This window comes from Zalophus californianus, chromosome 3, assembly GCF_009762305.2.
Source record: "Zalophus californianus isolate mZalCal1 chromosome 3, mZalCal1.pri.v2, whole genome shotgun sequence".
In the NCBI taxonomy this organism is placed as follows: Eukaryota; Metazoa; Chordata; class Mammalia; order Carnivora; family Otariidae; genus Zalophus; species Zalophus californianus.
The window spans coordinates 79,638,538-79,657,046 of record NC_045597.1 but is presented as its reverse complement, the minus strand read 5'-3'; the positions used below and the strand labels follow the sequence as shown (position 1 = coordinate 79,657,046).

The window sequence follows — 18,509 nt, the reverse complement described above, 5'->3', positions numbered from 1 at the left end:
CACTCAGGATGAAGAATTTACATAAGGAATTTGGCCTCGAGGCCCTTTCTGCCCCTGGAAAAGACATGGGCATGAGGGGAGAGACCTGGTCACACATTAACCCACTGGACCACTGCATGGCTGCAAACTCCAGAACGCTGCTATGCAGGGATCCCAAGAGAAAACCATATAAAAGGTTTGGAGGAGCTTTTAGACATACTCAGACAATCCCTCATGTTCTCAAGTTCAATAACTATGCCCATAAATCAAAACCAGCCATTTGGCAATGTTTTATCCCAGTTAGATCAGTTCCAATATTTTTCATTGAGTATTTTGGAAGAACTTAACACAAAAATACCTGGAAAAGAAAGGGCTCTCAGTAGGGTTTTCAGCGGCCTCAGACATGCTAGAATGTTGCAGCCTACACTGTTTAAGAGTTAAGAAAGCACTCATTCAAAGCTCTTTAGTAAGTGCTTGCAGCATACCAGTTCTACCTCTAGAGGTCAGCCTAGCACTAGAAGTCAAAATATTTCCATCCTGACTTCAGTGAATTTATAAATTTTCATTTAAAATTGGAGAAAAGGAAACGTTAACAATTATCCCTGTAGGGCAAAATATGGGTGGTTTTAATTTCTTCATAATTCTATCTTTGAAGTTTTATTCAAAAGGAGCATTTATTACTTTAAAAAGATAAAGACAATGGAGAGATTGGAATCCTTGTATACTACCACTGGGACTGTAACACGTGCAGCTGCTATGGCAAACAGTATGGTGGTTCCTCAAAAAATTAAAAATGGAATTACCACAAGACCCAGAAATCCCACTTCTTGATATATATTCAGAAGAAATGAAAGCAGGGACTTAAAAGAGATATTTGTACACCCACGTTCACAGCAGCATTATTCACACTAGCCAAAAGGTAGAAGCAACTCAAATGTCCATCAGTGGATGAAGGGATAAACAAAATGTGGTCTATACACACAATGGAATATTATTCAGTCTTTAAAAAGAACGAAATCCTGGGGCGCCTGGGTGGCTCAGTCGGTTAAGCGTCTGCCTTTGGCTCAGGTCACGATCTCAGGGTCCTGGGATCAAGCCCCACATCAGGGTCCCTGCCCAGTGGGGAGTCTACTTCTCCCTCTCCCTCTGCCCCTGCCCCTTGCTTGTGTGCTCTCTCTCTCAAATAAATAAAATCTAACCCCCCCCATACACACACACACACACACATACACACCCTTCCAGGCACTTTCCTTTGATCAGCAACAACAATGCTAGATGGAGACTGGCAGATTCTTTTCTGGACAAACTGAAGAGTCAAAGAAAGGAGCCATGCAGAAACGGATACTTAGAGACGGCACTGCTGCTTGCAGTCCCTTACCCTGGCTCCGCTGCTCTGGAATCCCACGCTGGACTTCCTGAGCACCCCCATCCACCACTCTAACTACACACGGGAAGATGAATCATTGAAGAGCCACAAAAATCCTGAATTCAGTTACTGCAATATGAAGGTGGGGGACAGACGTGTGACAGTGCAGCCCCATCTCCTGCAGTGGGATCATAGGCGGACCCTACAAATCATTCCTGTTTTTGAAGTGGGGGTAAAAGGATAGAACACAAAAGTTTTCATTGAAGAGTGGCCCCAGATTTCTTTTGCTTGACGGCACAGTGTTTTTAAAGTCTTGAACGCCTTCCACCAAAGGCTAGGTCCAATTTGCCAAGGGCTCCACCTCTTCCTACTTCATTCTCTCCCCAACAGGTTACCAGCCCAGCCCCCTTGCTGACCTGAATTTGAAAACCACTCAGTGAAGTCTAGAAGTTTAAATGTACTGTGGAAAGAAAAAGAATTCTTTCCATTTGCCCCACAGGATTGCTGGGGATCTCATTGCTCCCTTTGGTCCCTGCCATCACTGCCCCTGCTTCTCCCCTCCTCACCGGGGCACTCTGAAATTCTCTTCCCTCAGGCTGGTGGTGACACTGGGACTTGGGGGGTGGGAGAAACTCAGGGGGAGCAGAGGGCCTGCGTAAGCCTCAAGTCTGTCGATTTCACTCAAGTTTACACATGAGTATCAAGCCTTGGCCCAGTTAATACATGTACTTTCATTTGTTTGTCATTGTTTGAAACCTCAGAGAGACACGAACCAGACAAAGCAGAATTCATACCATTCATGAGTCCACACCCTATACTATATAAGCCTTCACAGCCCTACTTTCACTGTTAATATGCACGTGTCCACATGCACAGAAGCATGCCGGATCATGACAGAAGTCCACATGCACAGAAGCATGCCGGATCATGACAGAAGTCCACATGCACAGAAGCATGCCGGATCATGACAGAAGTCCACATGCACAGAAGCATGCCGGATCATGATAGAAGCATGTATCCTCAAAATGTTCCTCAATAGTCACTCATTCCCACCATTCAGAGACAGCCAAAGTATTCTGATTTCTCCCCAATTTTCTGAATGTACAATGAGCATATATAACTTTTACGAATCAGATAAAGCTACACTATTTCTGTTTGGGAAGAAAAATAAATAATTGAAATGAAGCAATCATTTGAACTGCCCTAGTGACAGCCAAGTGACAGCATGATCTGTGAACACACAGATAAGAGGCTGAATGACCCGGCTGAACCCATAGCCCGTTGGTGTGAAATTTTGGCATCAGTACCTCAGATCCCTTCTGAACTTTCCTGTGCAGTTAGGTTTAGTCAACTCATTTCCTGTACCCCACTTCAGGGGAGCTTCAATTAAACCACAAAGGCAGGCTCCTGCTCATAAATAGGGTACATGTCTCTCCATTTATTGTAGTTTTATTTCCTGTCATTCAATAAAATTTTGAAAATTTCTCCATGAATGTGTTACACGTTCTTCTATTTATACCTAGGTTGTTCACATTTTTGGTAAGTGTAGCAAATTTTTTACTGTTTCCTATCGATGTATTGCCAATGTACAGAAATATAATATTTTTTTTTCTACCTGACATACGTTTTCCTTGGAGTTTGGCCTATACAATCTATGCTCAAATTTCACCTGATAATAAAGCAATTGCTATCAGTCTGTCTGGGCCTGCTCAACTTCTCCTGAAATGTCATGACATGTTAATTATTACTCATACACTGCTGATCTATTTCCCTGGGTGGGGGAACAGTAAATATTTTAGGCTTTGTGGATCATTTGGTCTCTGTTGCAACTCCTTATTGTGGAGTGAAAACAGACATAGATAATACATAAAAAAATGGGCATGCTGTGTCCCCGTAAAAGTTCATATGGTACACTGCCTTAAGACAGGCACTGGGACCGATAGTTCTGCATCAATTCCTACAGAAGAGGAATTTCCCAAGTAGAGGATGGCTGCAGAAAGACAAAACCAGGAACCCTCAGAACCTGGAATCAGTAGATAGCAATCTAACCACAGGAACCTGACCAGAGCTCACTATATTGGTAATCAACCCATCTACTGCCAAAATCCTGGGAATTAGTCATTTTGGCTGCACTCAGCCGGGCTCACACATGAGGCCGCAGGCAGATGGCACATTAGCTAGGGGCTGTTGGAGGAGGATGGCTTCACTCATTGATATAGCAGCTGGTGCTGGGGTTGGCTAGTGCTGGCTGACAGCTGGGCACATGTCTGGATGTCCACACTGAACTGATTGACAGGGTGGAGGATGGCAGGAAGGTAAGTTCTCAAGGCACAGGTGCCTTCCAGGGCTAGCATCACATCTGCTATCTCTCCTACTGGCCAGTGCAAGTCCGTGGCCAAGCCCAGAGTCAGGCAGTGGGAGAAGCGAAGTCATACTGCAGAGAGGTGTGCAGACAGGGATGGAAGCAATTTGTGGCCATTTTGTGATCTACTACACTCAGCTATTCTAGCCAAAGATATAGAGGAAAACTAATAAATGTCCCTTTCAAGCCAGAACAGATCAATCCAAGAGGAATCCAGATCAAAAATTGAATTCAAGATATTTAAGCACGTACATAGGTCTGGGTAGCAGAAGCCCAGTTACTAGAAATGCCTGAGATCAGGGACAGAGTTCAGCCACTCAAGAGACGAGAGTACAGGGCAGCTAGCTGGTTTCAGGTATCACTTCCAGTGGTTTATTGAATCCTAATCTATTCACAAAGCTCATCTGGTTTGGGGGGATTTGCATACCAGAATGACCACCTACAGGTGGTAAAGTTATGGCAACAGAGAAATTTAAGAGTAAGTTTACCAAAAGACAGTGATTTCAGACCGGGACTCCCGTAAAACAAGGCGGTTTGCTCCCTCCCTCAGAATGGAGGCGGTCCCTGAGATATCAATATGGCCCACGCCAGGTGCCCCTGGTCCAGTGACGGCCAGAATGGCCCTGTTACTACATGGAAATAACACTGGATCCAAATCCTAAAAAGTCATGTCCCGATCTATGAGTCCATATTATAACTTTTACTTGATTTTTGTTTTTCTTCTTAAAATACATAGTCTCATATTCTTACTTGAGACCTAACATGTGCCAAGCATCAGGCATCCAGTGGAAAACAAAAACCAAGTAGTAAAGCATCTGCTAATAAGGTTTTCCAAGGTCAAGCTACCCTTCTATTTTGAGATTTAAATATGTTAAGTTTTAAGTTTCTCATTTTACTGCTCTGTTAGAAAAAGATTAGTCTTGGATGACATCTTTTTAATTTTTTTTTAATTCCCCATGATGGCATGGTATGAGTTGTGATAATTTCTCTAATCTTCTAATGTTGTAATATTTTTTAAAATCAACTTCACGCAGTTTAAGTTCATTTTTACAATTTCAGAAACAGGATGTACCATTTCTACTCATTTAAGAGTAGTGTTTAATAGGTTTAACATAAATAGAATTTTCATGCAGAAGTAGTAATATTTCAACCACATATTTTCTACTATAAAATGTTCAGAGGATCTGAATTTGGGAAGTGAGCCAAACTGCAAGGGTGGGACAGATGGCTGGGAAAGTCTATGAAAAATACGGCGAGAAGAATTACTCTTTGAGACTCTAGACAAGCTTCCCATGACTCAGCTAAACAAATTACTGAGCTAGTGCCTATTTCTGGAGACAAGAGGTGTGCATGCTGCTTCTTTCGGTGGCCATAATGGCTATCACAGAGATCCCATAACATTTCAATAATGAGAGGTACTGAGAGTGTAACGCAGAGTCTCTGTCCTCATGGAGCTCACAACCCAGTATGATGAATGAAGACCACAAACTAGTGTCCTAAAAGGCTGCCTGTTGGGCACAGACTATTTTGACCCATCAGTCAATTCAACCCAATGAAGAAGATACATTGTTTATACTTCTTGACAAAAAAGATAAAGTTGATTCTCCTTATACCTTATGCCTAATACATGATCAGGGACTTTGTAGTTTTGGTTCCTGGACATCTAAGGACTATAGCCAATAACCCAATGTTGTTGACCTGAGCTAACAGTCACTGTTGATCTGCAGGGTGATACAGTTTGCTTACTGAAAGAAGCAGCAATAATTCTTTCCTAACTGAAAAAAATTTTGAAACTCAAAACTCTTCTTAATGACCAAGGTATTTACAAAGATAAGGTTTGGACTCAATCCTCTTCACTTGGTCTCTGTGTACAGGAATGGAATATCTGAAAATCTTGTGATTTAAGAAAGGGAAGCAGGTGGCTTTACTTAAATGACAAGACCAAAAGTGTAGTCCTCCCTGGGAGGGCAACATGACACAACTCAACCTGATTTTCCTGCTGCTGTTTGCTAGCAATAATTCGAGAAGAAAGAGGTAGTCAGTCACAAGATACCCTAAGATCTCTACTTCCTGCCAAAGAAGTATAACCAGTTCTGCATATTTAAGTTAACTCAGCGTATGTGTAGATGAATTACAAAAATAAAGCTTCTGCTATTGAGAAAAGATCTGTGTGTATTCTTCTTAAGGCTTGGATACGTAAGAATTCAGTAGATTTGCTTTTCTTTGATAAAGCTGTTAATGGCAATAAATTATTTTGGTTTTTTTGGTTCAAAACTCTTACAGACTGACATCTAAAAGTTCAACCTAATCAGGCACCAATTATATTAAGAAATATTAGCTCTTAATTAAGCAAAGCAGTAGGATAACAGGAAAGCCTTTTTTCTGGCCTTAAACAAATATATTTTTTTAAGGTTTATTAATTTTAGAGAGAGAAAGAGAGACAGCACGAGCAGGGGGGAGGAGCAGAGGGAGAGAGAGAATCCCAAGCAGTCTCCCCACTGAGCACAGAGCCCGAAGCAGGGTTCAACCTCACGACCCTGAGATCATGACCTGCGTCGAAACCAAGGGTTGGACGTTCAACTGACTGAGCCACCCAGGTGCCCCAACAACAACAAGTTTTTAATTTTTTTAATTTAAAAATTAAAAACCCTACTCGTAGTTTTCACATATACTCCCTCATGCCTGAAAGGGCTTTAAAAGTGATACACTAAAATGATACACCTAAAAAATAAGGCCTAAAATACAAATACCCAAAGAAATAGAACAAAGAACTTTTCAATTAGGAAGGCATCTTAGACTTTTCTCTTGGTTCTGAGTGGAATTCGCTTGACAAAATAAAATATGAAATGGTAACAGAAGTGGGAAGTCTGGAGAGTAGAGGTCAGCAAACTACCCACTGGTCAAAGCTGCCCCACCACTTGTTTTCATATGGCCTGTGAGATGAAATGGCTTTTACATTTTTAAGTGGTTGGGAAAAAACCCGAAGAATAATAATACTTTGTGACATGCGAAAATTATATAAACTCCAAAGTTCAGTGTGAATTCATGAAGTTTCACTGGAACACAGCTGGGCCCGTTTGTTCACATATCGTCTGTGGCTGCTTCACTCTGCAAGGAGTAGCTGCTACAGAGGCCATATGACCTGAAAAGCTTAAAATATTTCCTATTTGGCCATTACAGAGAGTTGGGCAGTGCCTGGAGTGCGGGTGCAGCTGGCTTCACACCTGACTTGATCAAAGGCAGTGCTCTCCTCCGACACCAGATCAGTTACTGAGCTGACTGACATGTCTAGGCTCCAAATCCACCAACCACAAATACTGTCAATGTTGTGAGAAACAAAGGCAGAAGAAAAATGATTAAATTTCGGGGCACCTGGGTGGCTCAGTCATTAAGTGTCTGCCTTCAGCTCAGGTCATGATCCCAGTGTCCTGGGATCAAGCGCCGCATTGGGGTCCCTGCTCCGCGGGAAGCCTGCTTCTCCCTCTCCCACTCCCCCTGCTTGTGTTCCCTCTCTTGGGTGTCTCTCTCTGTCAAATAAATAAATAAAATCTTTTTTTAAAAAAATGATTAAATTTCCTTACTATCTACAGCCCATTGACAAGTTCTTGAAACAGAGTGACATTCCTCTAGGGACTCAACTGCTTCAATGTTGATACTTTGCTAAGGGCAAAAGGCAATCTTAGCCCAACCCCAGGACCCTATGAGTCTACTTTAACATATAAAAATTCCTTCGGAAACTTCCTTTATATCTAAACCCCCCAAGATACATGTTGGCAATCATCACCCAAGCATATGATCCACCAATATACATCTGAAGGGTCTCATGACTCACGTTTTATTAGACAGTCATAAATGACCTTTTCCCAACAAAAGCTAGCCCCCTCAAGGTTCTGGAAATCTTGCTTCCAAAATTCCTTAGAGACTTACCCTAACCCTAACCCCCTCCCAACTTGGAAATATATAATGGGCCGCTCCTCATGACCCCAGAGCAGCTCCTCCTGCCTATGGGTCCTGCCCTTGTGCTTTAATAAAATCAACTTTTTGCACCAAAGATGTCTCAAGAATTCTTTCTTGGCCATTGGCTTCGAACCCTAATGTTCTTTCCTACATCATCAACAGAAAACCGTATAAAAGTCCAAGCCTGCTAAAAGGTCAATATAGCCACACAAGTATATGAAGCCTAGCATTGTTACCAACTACCATTTCCAAACTGGAGCTTGTTATGTTCTTATGCAGAAAAACCACTTACTATGGTAATAAGAGAGAAATTTAACGAAGTAGACATAATTTTACTTACTTAGGAAAACTATAAATTCTGTAAAAAAATTTTTTAAAGATATTATTTATTTATTTGACAGAGAGAGACACAGCAAGAGAGGGAATACACGCAGGGGGAGTGGGAGAGGGAGAAGCAGGCTTCCCGCCAAGCAAGGAGCCCGATGTGGGGCTCGATCCCAGGACTCCGGGATCATGACCTGAGCCAAAGGCAGACGCTTAATGACTGAGCCACCCAGGCACCCCAAATTCTGTATATTTCTTTACAACAGTATCCCCCTTTATGAATTTTTCATTATCAGTAGATCACTTCCCATTGCTCCCTACATCACTTCCATTAAACCAAATATTGAGTTCTTTGTGCTACTGTGTTCCTTTTCTTGATGCCCTTTTAGAACACTCTAACTCAAGGGGTGCCTGGGTGGCTCAGTCGTTAAGCCTCTGCCTTTGGCTCGGGTCATGATCCCAGGGTCCTGGGATTGAGCCCCGCATGGGGCTCCCTGCTCTGCAGGAAGCCTGCTTCTCCCTCCCCCACTCCCCCTGCTTGTGTTCCCTCTCTCACTGTGTCTCTGTCAAATAAATAAATAAAATCTTAAAAATAAAGAAATAAATAAAACACTCTAACTCAATTTGAAGAAATCCTTTTACCTCTCAGTTGGTTCCTTTTTTTATGCTCATTCTCTCCAGAGGTGTATTTTTTTCTGCATTACAACAGTAGAACATAAGGCTTTTGAGTTATTTTTACTAAGGCTTAAAATTTATTTTTAAAGACTTTTGAAGACTTCCACTTCCAATACTATTGTGGGCCAAAATGTCTGAGGGGCTGTTTATAAACCACAGGATCCCACATAAGAATAATTTTTATGCAGGAGAGAGTCACAGCAAGTAGAGCAAGTAAGGAAAAATTTCAAGGTTCTCCCTTTAACCAAAAGAAGAAAAAACAAAAAGAACTCAAAGATCTACAAATAGCAAATAAGCATATGAAAATATGCTCCACACATCAGGGACATGCAAATTAAAACAACAATGAGCTACCACCACATACCTGTTAGAAGGGCCCAAATCCAGAACACTGACAACACCAAACGCTGCGGGAACTCTGACTCACTGTCGATGGGAGTGCCAAGCAGTCCAGCCACTTTGGAAGACGGTTTGGCAGTCTGGCCTTTGGTGCTCCACCCAGATCTCTCTGAATCCCTTTTACCAGCACTGGGTGCCCACCCCCAACTTTTGAAACTTTGCTGCTGCTAATGGCTTCCACCTGCCCCCACCCTCAGAGTTCCACCCCAGGACCCAGAGCAGAGACACAGAAGCCCCTGGGAGTTCACATCCACCCAAGCTCCTAGGAATGCCCCTAGTCAGTGACTGATGCAGAAATATGGAAGGTCAGCTCTCTTGCCTTAAGGGGTGACAAACTTCACACAGCATTTTATGCTCCGGGACTCCATGGAATCTTGTTGATCCTGGGACTTCTGAAATCATATCCTTATAGTTGGCCTCTTTGTCTTCCTTTTCCTGTCCCCACCAATCCCTCACTGGTTTCTCCTGGGAGCACTTCTTTAATAAATCGCTGGCCTGGGAATCCTTATCTCAGGATCTGATTCTGAGGAACCGGAGCTAAGACAACCTCAAGTACTGGAATTATTAGATACATGATACAAAATAATTACGTATTAAGTGCTCAAAGATTTAAAAAATGTAACCACAAAGAATGAGCAAACAGTGAGAAGCTATTAAAAATGAACAAGTATATTTGGTAAAGAAGCAGATAGAACTATTAAAGTCAAAATTTAATTACGGAAATAAATTCAATGGATGGCTTAAATAACAGATTAGACATAGCTAAAACTAGAATTAGTGAACTGGAAGAAAAATCTAAAGAATGTATCCAAAATATATTCCAACAAGACAGGGAGACAGAAAATATAAGAGAGTTTAAAAGATGTGAAGGCTAGAATGTGTTGGTTCAATAGACATATAATCAGAATCCCAGAAAGAAAACTAGACCCAGCAATCTCATTCTTAGGTAATCTTGCACTTCTGCACCAGGAGACATATGGAAGGATACAAATGGCAACATTGTTTACAATAGCCCACAACTGGAAATAGCTTAATGTTCATCAGAAGGATAAAACATAAGTAAATAATAGCAAAGTCACACACTAGAAAATTATATAGCAATAAGCAATAAACATAGATGTACTACAGCTATAAGCAATAACATGGATGAATCTCAAAAAATTCTTTTATAAAGCACAAAAATAAGCAAAACTAAACCATATATCATTTAGAGACTCATATCAATGATAAAACTTTTTTAAGGCAAGGTAACAGTATAGATACTTCTGGTGAGAAGATAGCGGATTAGTTTCAAAAGGTGTACACAGGGTATTGACAATATTCTAGATCTCAAGATGGATAGTAGTTTCATGAATGCTCATTTTATTATATTCTTCATAAACTAGCATAAATGATCTATTTTGTATATATTAAATATTATATTAAAAGTAATGTTTGTAGAATCTCTATAAAACAAATAGTATAGATGGGTGCTAAAGGAACTCAGACACACCCTTACCATGTCAGATGAACCACAGCTTGTATCTTGTACCTTACTGTGTCTTTGAGCAGGTTACTGACCATTCATAGACCTAGGCTTTCTCATAAAATAATGGCAATAATATCTGCCTCATGGGGCTTACTCTGAGAATTTATATGGTAAGATTACTAGACTATAAGTTCCATGGTGGGTAGGACTGTGTCTCTCTTACTCATCTATGTATCCCTAGTGGATAGCACGTGCCTGGAACATAGCAGGTATTTATGCTAATTCCTCTTCCTTCTAAAGAGTACAGAACAAAGTGTTAGGAGTATATGTGTTTAGCTTTAGAGTGGTTCTTTCATTGTTTTTGGTTTTGAGGTTTTTTTAATTTTTAAAGATTTTATTTTTAAGTAATCCCTACACCAACGTGGGACTTGAATTTACAACCCAGAGATCAAGAGTCACATGCTCCACCAACTGAGCCAGGCAGGCACCCCCGTTTGTTTGCTTTGCAGATTGACGTTTCATCTTGGCATTGACTATATGTTACTATATGTAAGAAGTAACTTGACTTCTCCAGGTTTTGGGTTCTTAATCTGTTGCACAACAAAACTGAACTAAGATATATAATTTCTCAGTGTCTATAGCCTGATGTCACACCATACATATTATTCTTCAAAAAGTTAACAATAATTTAAAAAAGTAAACAATATTTTTGTTACACAAAATGTAAATTCAAGTTACATGTTCACGGATATCCCCCAAGAAGAATAACTATCTCAACAATACCATGTGTGAGATGATCCAAATTGTGTTCAGCAATAGTCCTCTTAGGTGAATGTGTCATGAATTAGGGCCCTTTTACCTTCCAGCACATTACATTAGTTTGGTGCTTCTATCTTCGACCTCCCTCATTCTTGGCCTCTTTCCTATGGTTCCTATTTTTCTTCTGTGATTATTCCCAAAACTCAGCCCTCCTCATGCTTAGCACTCAGCGTATGTAAGTTCATCAACTCTGACACCTTTAACTATTACAGTTATCACAATTCATATGAGTCCTGACAACATTAGATCAATAGGTCAAAACAAACCTCAGGACCCCCGTTCCTAAAATGTAATGCCCATGCAGCTCTGGCTACCACATGCTGAGCGCAGACTCATCTGCCCAGAGGGAACACAGGGAAACCCAGAGCTCCAGGCTTGTGTGACACGGGAGAGAAGCTTACTCACTCAGGCTGGAAGCCTAAGAGGAATGTTTAGCTCCTCCACTCCCATCACACATCTTTACAATCCTAACGGCCCTCTCATAATCTGAGCCCCTTCTTCAGCCCGAATTGGTTATGGCTCACCCACCGTGGGCCTGGCCTTTCCAGCTCAAAGGCACTGTAACAGCCATCAAATGGAAGAGTAAAATCACAGATATTTACAGCCTTGAGAATATGATAAATAAGACCCACTGAGCGCAGCAAGAGCTGTTTCAATTCCCCCTGGAAGGTGCCAGCCAACTTACCTGATCTTTTCCAAGGCATTTGTTACCTGCTGTGGCTCAATATCATAGAGTTTCACCTTGAAGCCTCCACTGGCAAACAACATAGCCCAGCTTTGCCCAATGAGTCCGCTAAAGGGAAAGAAAATAACCCAGAATGAAATTTTTAAAATTATACAGCATCCTATTTTAAAATACTCAGTATCTTAAAATTATAGATCTGTCTAGCTGTATTTATTTAAAATGTTATCTCTTTCTATATAGGAGCTCCTGAAGCCTCAGCTCCAGGGTCAGCAGTAACCTTCTGCCCGGTACACTGCTGGGTGTCAGGTGGTTAACATTAGTTCACACACTGAAGCAAAAACTTACAGGAGAGAGGTGGGAGGGTGTGGTGGAGGCAAAAGGCCCCTCTGTGAACCCCCATGTGACCACTGTTTCAGGCAAGTTACTTAATGTGAAGAAAAGAGAGAGTATTTTCCCCATCCTCCTGAAATAAATAATTGCTGCTACCACCAGCAGCTTTTGAGCAGATCTTGGATGCCAGGCAAGATTTAACATCGTACGTGGCTTTCCTCCGTTAATCTTTACAACAACCCCACAAAGTAGGTGCTATTATTATTTCCCATTTTATATATGGGAAAACTGAGGCACAGAGGGGTTAAGACTATGCAGGCTGTACGTGCTGGAGCTATGAGATGAACCCAAACAGCCCGACCCTCAGATCCCAACTAGTGGTACCTCTGCCCACACTGTTTCAGTGTGTTACCAGAAAAGGAAAAGATAAAAAAGACATGAAGAACTTACACAGAGTTGTTCAAAAGGCTAAAAATGAATGTTAAGGAGGACGTCTAGAGCCCAAAACTTGGTTTCTAATATCATTCTCCAATAAAAGGAACCAAGGCTCCTTGAAGAAATGGCTGATTCTAGGACTAAGCCAGGAAATACACAACATGAGCCCAGAGTAATTGGGAGAGCCAGAACGTACACAGTGCTCACAAAAAATTAAAATTTAAAAATAATTGTAAAAGCCTATCTTGACAGAACATGTCAAAGGAACGCAGGAGCCAAATGAAAGCTCTAGAGGACAATGCTGGAGTAAGTTGAGCAAAAAAGTAAAGTAACACGGGATTATAACCCAAAGTATAAACTACGTATCCATGAGTCCACACTGATATCAATAAATGTTTGAATAAATAAATGGGAGGAGAAGCCAAATCTCCCTTGCAGAAGAATTGCACAATAATTTATGTAGACACTCTGCCCTCAGAGAGTTGTAACATAACTCCCCACTACTGAAGCATGGGCTGTACAGAATGCCTTCCTTCCAAAGAGTACAGTAATGAAAAGGGAAAATTTAGAGTGACTTTACAGTGGAGAAAACTGGCAAACACTACCTCAGATAAGTGATCAAGGTCAACAACAGTGATAAATAATGTTATAGGATGCACCCTGGATACAACATGATGAGAAGGGCACTTCATCTCTGTAGTCTTCCTCCCAAATACCCATCACCCTTCTAATAATGAGAAAAACATCACACAAATCCCAACACAGAACAGTCTCCAAACTATCTGACCACCACTCCTCTTCACTGTCAAGGTGACTAAAAACAAAGAATATCTAAGAAACTCACAGTTGAGAGGAGCCAAAAGAGAAATGACAAGTAAATGTAATTTGGTATCCTGGATGGGATCCTGAACATTAGGTAAAAACTAAGGAAATCTGAATAAAGTATGGATTACTAAATAATAATATATCAATATTAGCTCATTAATTGTAAGAAATGTACCACACTAAGATATTAATAATAGGGAAAACTGGGTGAGGGAGTATATAGGAACTTTCTGTACTATCCTCACAATTTTTCTGTAAATCTAAAAAAAAAAGCCTATTTTTTTAAAAAATGAATGTTTATAACAGCAATTCCACTCCTAGGTATGTACCCAACAGAAATGAAACATATGTCCCCGAAAAACACCACTTTGTACATATATGTTTATATGAGCCTTATTCATAACAGCTAAATGGAAATGACCCAAAAGTCCAATAGCTAATGAATAGGTAAATAAAATGTGGTATACCCATAAAAAGTTATTCAGGAACAAAAAGGAATAAAGTACTGATATGTGCTACATGGAACCTTAAAAAAATTCTCAGCAAAAGAAGTCAATCAGTAAGGTCTACATATTGCATGATTCCACTTCTAGGAACTGGCAAATCTCTAGAGACAGAAAGTGGATCTGTGGTTGCCCATGGCTGGAGAGGAAGGAACAGGAGTGACAGCTGATGGGGGCAGGGTTTCTTTTGGGATGACAATAATACTCTAAAATTGACTATAGTAACAGTTGTACAACCCTGTGAATATACCAGAAGGGTGAACTGTGTGCTAGATGAATCTCAACAAATCTGTGATTAAAAAATGAACGTAGGGCGCCTGGGTGGCTCAGTTGGTTAAGCGACTGCCTTCGGCTCAGGTCATGATCCTGGAGTCCCTGGATCGAGTCCCACATCGGGCTCCCTGCTCGGCAGGGAGTCTGCTTCTCCCTCTGACCCTCCCCCCTCTCATGTGCGCTCTCTCTCTCTCATTCTCTCTGTCTCAAATAAATAAATAAAAATCTTTAAAAAAAAAATGAACGTATATGAAAATGTTTTGAAAACCAACTCCTGCCACACAAATGTAAAGCAATAATACTTAGTAAGCTATTAAATTTGGTTGAGCGGAAGGGCAAAGAGGAAATGATTATCACATTTGGTGGAATGTAGGTGGTTACCTTGAAGCACGATTAGAATTCCTTCCCCAAAGGTGCTTGCCTGCTACATGAGTGTTCAGCTAGAGGTGAGAGGAAATCAAGGGATTTCTTCAGAGGAGGTGACGTACAGGTAGGTAGCTCATAGAGCTAATAGGCAAAAAAATCCACTTAAACTTGTCTCCAATTCCAAACTCCAGCGCTGTTTCATTACATTCCAAGCTCACCCATTCAAAAGGGTATACCACAGTTTCCCCTTAGGGGACCCATAGGCTAACAGATATATTTGATGATGCTCCACAAGGGCAGAACTAGTGGCGGGGCCAGTGAGAACTTACCGAACCTGCTGAGTAATCCAACTCTGGATGCAAAGAACAGCTATCTGTGTTCATCATCTTATGATTTTAAAAATGACCGCTAAATTATTCAGACTTAAAAGGAAGGAAGTTCTGGACACATGCTACAACATGGATCAAGGTGGAAGACATAATGCAAAATAAAATTAACTCAGTTACCAAAAGACAAATACTGTATGATTCCACTTGTATGAGGTACTTAGAGTAGTCAAATCCATAGAGACAGAGAATAGAATGGTGGTTACCAGGGGTTGGGGGAAGGGAGCACTGGGGACGTGTTATTTAATGGGGACAGAGTTTCGGTTTTGCAAGAGAAAAAGTTCTGGAGATTGGTTGCACAATGTAAATGTACTTAACACTACTAAACCACACACTATTCTCACAACTTTAATATGATTTGAAACTTTTCCATAATATAAAGTGTATGAATGGGAAGAAAGGAAGAAGAGACAGAATATAGACAATTTTATTGAGGTCTGAAGAAAAATGTGGCAGTTACTCAAAGGAGAAACGAGGTCAAGAGGGGATACTTATGAGGCTGGGAGAAATAACCATGTTTACATGCTGTAAAGCATGATTCCCCGCAGACAACACAGCACTTTGGCCTGAGGCTCCTGCACCTACTTCCACTGCTTGGGTCGTCCTGAGGCTTGATGTTACTCAGGAAAAGGCAGCCCCAGTAATCAAGCAGGTGGAAAATCCCTGGAATTGGAGGTATCGGAACAGAGGTAGGTAATCACTTGCCATCAAAAATTGGGTAGGTGATTAGACTATGCTCCACTTTTCTCTCAATCTTGAGATTTTTCCAATGCCATTTGGAATATTAAAAGTGAATTGCATCTGAGACACAAATTGCCCTTGGTACTCTTCATACAATGCAAAGAGAAATCAACATTCTCTAGGGTTCCTCTAAATTGGAAGCTTCTCAAAATGTCATCCAGATATCAGCAGCAACATATTCCCCATTTCAGAGGGGCCGAAAGGGGTGTGTGGACAAAGCCAGGCATTGAGTGGTACGAGGCACTTTTCCATGAGCACTCACATGTCTTGCTGGCTGTTCTTCAGCCAGACCATTTGTCAGAGTTATTTTGCAGAAATACATCCCTTGAGGATAAAGAGCAAGCTTGCTTACCTCTTACTATAAAAATAGTTGTTTCCCCAAGCTCAATGTTCCTGTCCTAGAACACACTGAATCTGCAGGTATCCACCTGGAACCTCCACATCTCCCCCATGGGACTCAGGGCAAAAGGAATAAATACTAATAGGATGCTCATGCTGCCTGCCCTGTTATGATTAAGAAAATTCTCTGTCTCTGACCCATGAGTCTCATGTTCTCTGCCAGCACTGAGGAAGTATTAACAAGCTAAATTATTAGCTTGCAAGTAGACAGAACATTCAGCAGGACAAGCTTGTCTCAGATGTGGTGTCATTTCATTGTAGTAACTACGTGCTACTTTGGGGAAGGGGGGTGGCTAGAATAGCAGTCAAAGGATGGGCTCCAAGAAGTATTATCCCCACTCCGTCTCTCCTCCCCCTACCTTTCCTAATTCAGCTAATCTATCATTCAGGCTCTGAGTACAGAAAGCACTCCACACAGTTACAATGCCCCCCCACCTTCCGTCAGGCTTGGGCCCAAGCAACTGAAGGGAAGAGCTTGGCATGCCTCCCTCCTATTGACCTGAAAATCCTATTAATGCCACAGAAGTGTTATCCAAGCTTCAAAGCCCTCACACAATGCTCACTTGAGCTAAGCCTCTAATACATACAAGGGGTTATTGAGAGGGGCTACTACCTTGTCTACAAGGTATCTTATGTGAAGCCATTTGTTGGAAAAATGGAGTGAAAACAACTAAAATATTTCTACTCAATTTCAGGAGAGGGAACAGGATTATACAAAATGTTTTACTCCATATTCTTCTGCAATATTAAAATATTTTACAAGTGGGGTGCCTGGGTGGCGCAGTCGTTAAGCGTCTGCCTTCAGCTCAGGTCACGATCCCAGGGTCCTGGGATTGAGTCCCACATCTGGCTCCCCGCTCTGCGGAAGCCTGCTTCTCCCTCTCCCACTCCCCCTGCTTGTGTTCCCTCTCTTGCTGTCTCTCTCTCTCTGTCAAAATAAATAAATAAAATCTTTTTAAAATATTTTACAATTAATGTAAAATTTACATATATAAATTTTTTAATAAACTCTCAATGCTCTAGACCTGCACTGTCCAATATGGTAGACTCTAGCCACATGCTGCTATTTAAATTAAAATTAATAAATTTTAAAAATCATCAATAGTTGGGGCACCTGGGTGGCTCAGTCGTTAATTGTCTGCCTTTGGCTCAGGTCATGATCCCAGGGTCCTGGGATCAAGCCCCGCATCAGGCTCCCTGCTCAGCGGGAAGCCTGCTTCTCCCTCTCCCACTCCCCCTGCTTGCGTTCCTGCTCTCGCTGTGTCTCTCTCTCTGTCAAATAAATAAATAAAATCTTTTAAAAAAAAAGATTTAAAAAATCATCAATAGTACTAGACATGTCTCAAGTATTCAATAGCCACATGTGATAGTGGCCACCAACTTGGACAGGAAGGGCATAGCAAGGACATATATAGAACATTTCGCTCTTTGCAGAAAGTTCTATTGACAAAGCTGTTCTAGACTCTGAGGGAAAAAAACCCTACAGACCACAAGCCAGAGTTTGAAAGAGATAGCCCCTGCCTGAAGACTTCTCTTCCTCAAACACCCACTACCCTCCCCACACACACTCCAGAGCTGCAAGCCAGTAAGTTAAAAGAAAGGCCAGTAACATGCAGGTCATCCCAAATGGCCAGTCATTGACTCTAAATGTTTTTCTCCCCACTGCCAGTATCATAATATTTGACATACATGGTGATTGACTTAACCATGAAAGGAGCCCATCGTACAGCCTAACTCTAGAATGGATACTTTCACAGCGGAGTCTACAGTGTGTGTCCACTCTGTGATAATCATCAAACTGTGTATGTAGGACTTCTGCACTCTGCTGTATGTATGATATAATTCATAAAAATACTTCTCCGAAAGAGACTTCTTCTCTTTTCCACTCTGTGGCTTCAGAAACCACCACACCCCTCCAGAATGACTCATCGCCTTGATCCATGGACCACATGCTGGTCAGGCGCGGGAGCCTGTCAGGCTGACTCCCTCTGGGTGAGAGCTCTACGGGGCCTCCAAGGCAGCCTTAGCAGCAGCCCCCTCCATCAGAAAGAGCCCCCCACATCCTGTGTCCAGCACACAATGAAACGGAGAGGATGGGCACAAAAGGAAAGGACCGGGTGAGGCTCACAGGCCATACAAGGTCGAAGGGTGAGAGGCGTCAAGTGGCCTTTTTATAAAAGCCCCAGTACTGTCGCTGCTTTTCCAGAAAAGACTTTC

The 18,509-nt window shown here is 41.6% G+C and overlaps 1 protein-coding gene across 1 annotated transcript in view; it reads right to left on the bottom strand.

The window, feature by feature from the left end:
- The window catches only part of CRYL1 (crystallin lambda 1), a 146,844-nt gene that overhangs the window by 116,393 nt on the left and 11,942 nt on the right, over positions 1-18,509 (bottom strand). Inside the window, exon 2 of the mRNA XM_027590108.1 lies at positions 12,035-12,142. Within this exon, the coding sequence (XP_027445909.1) occupies positions 12,035-12,142 (108 nt within the window). The remainder of the gene's footprint in view (positions 1-12,034; positions 12,143-18,509) is intronic.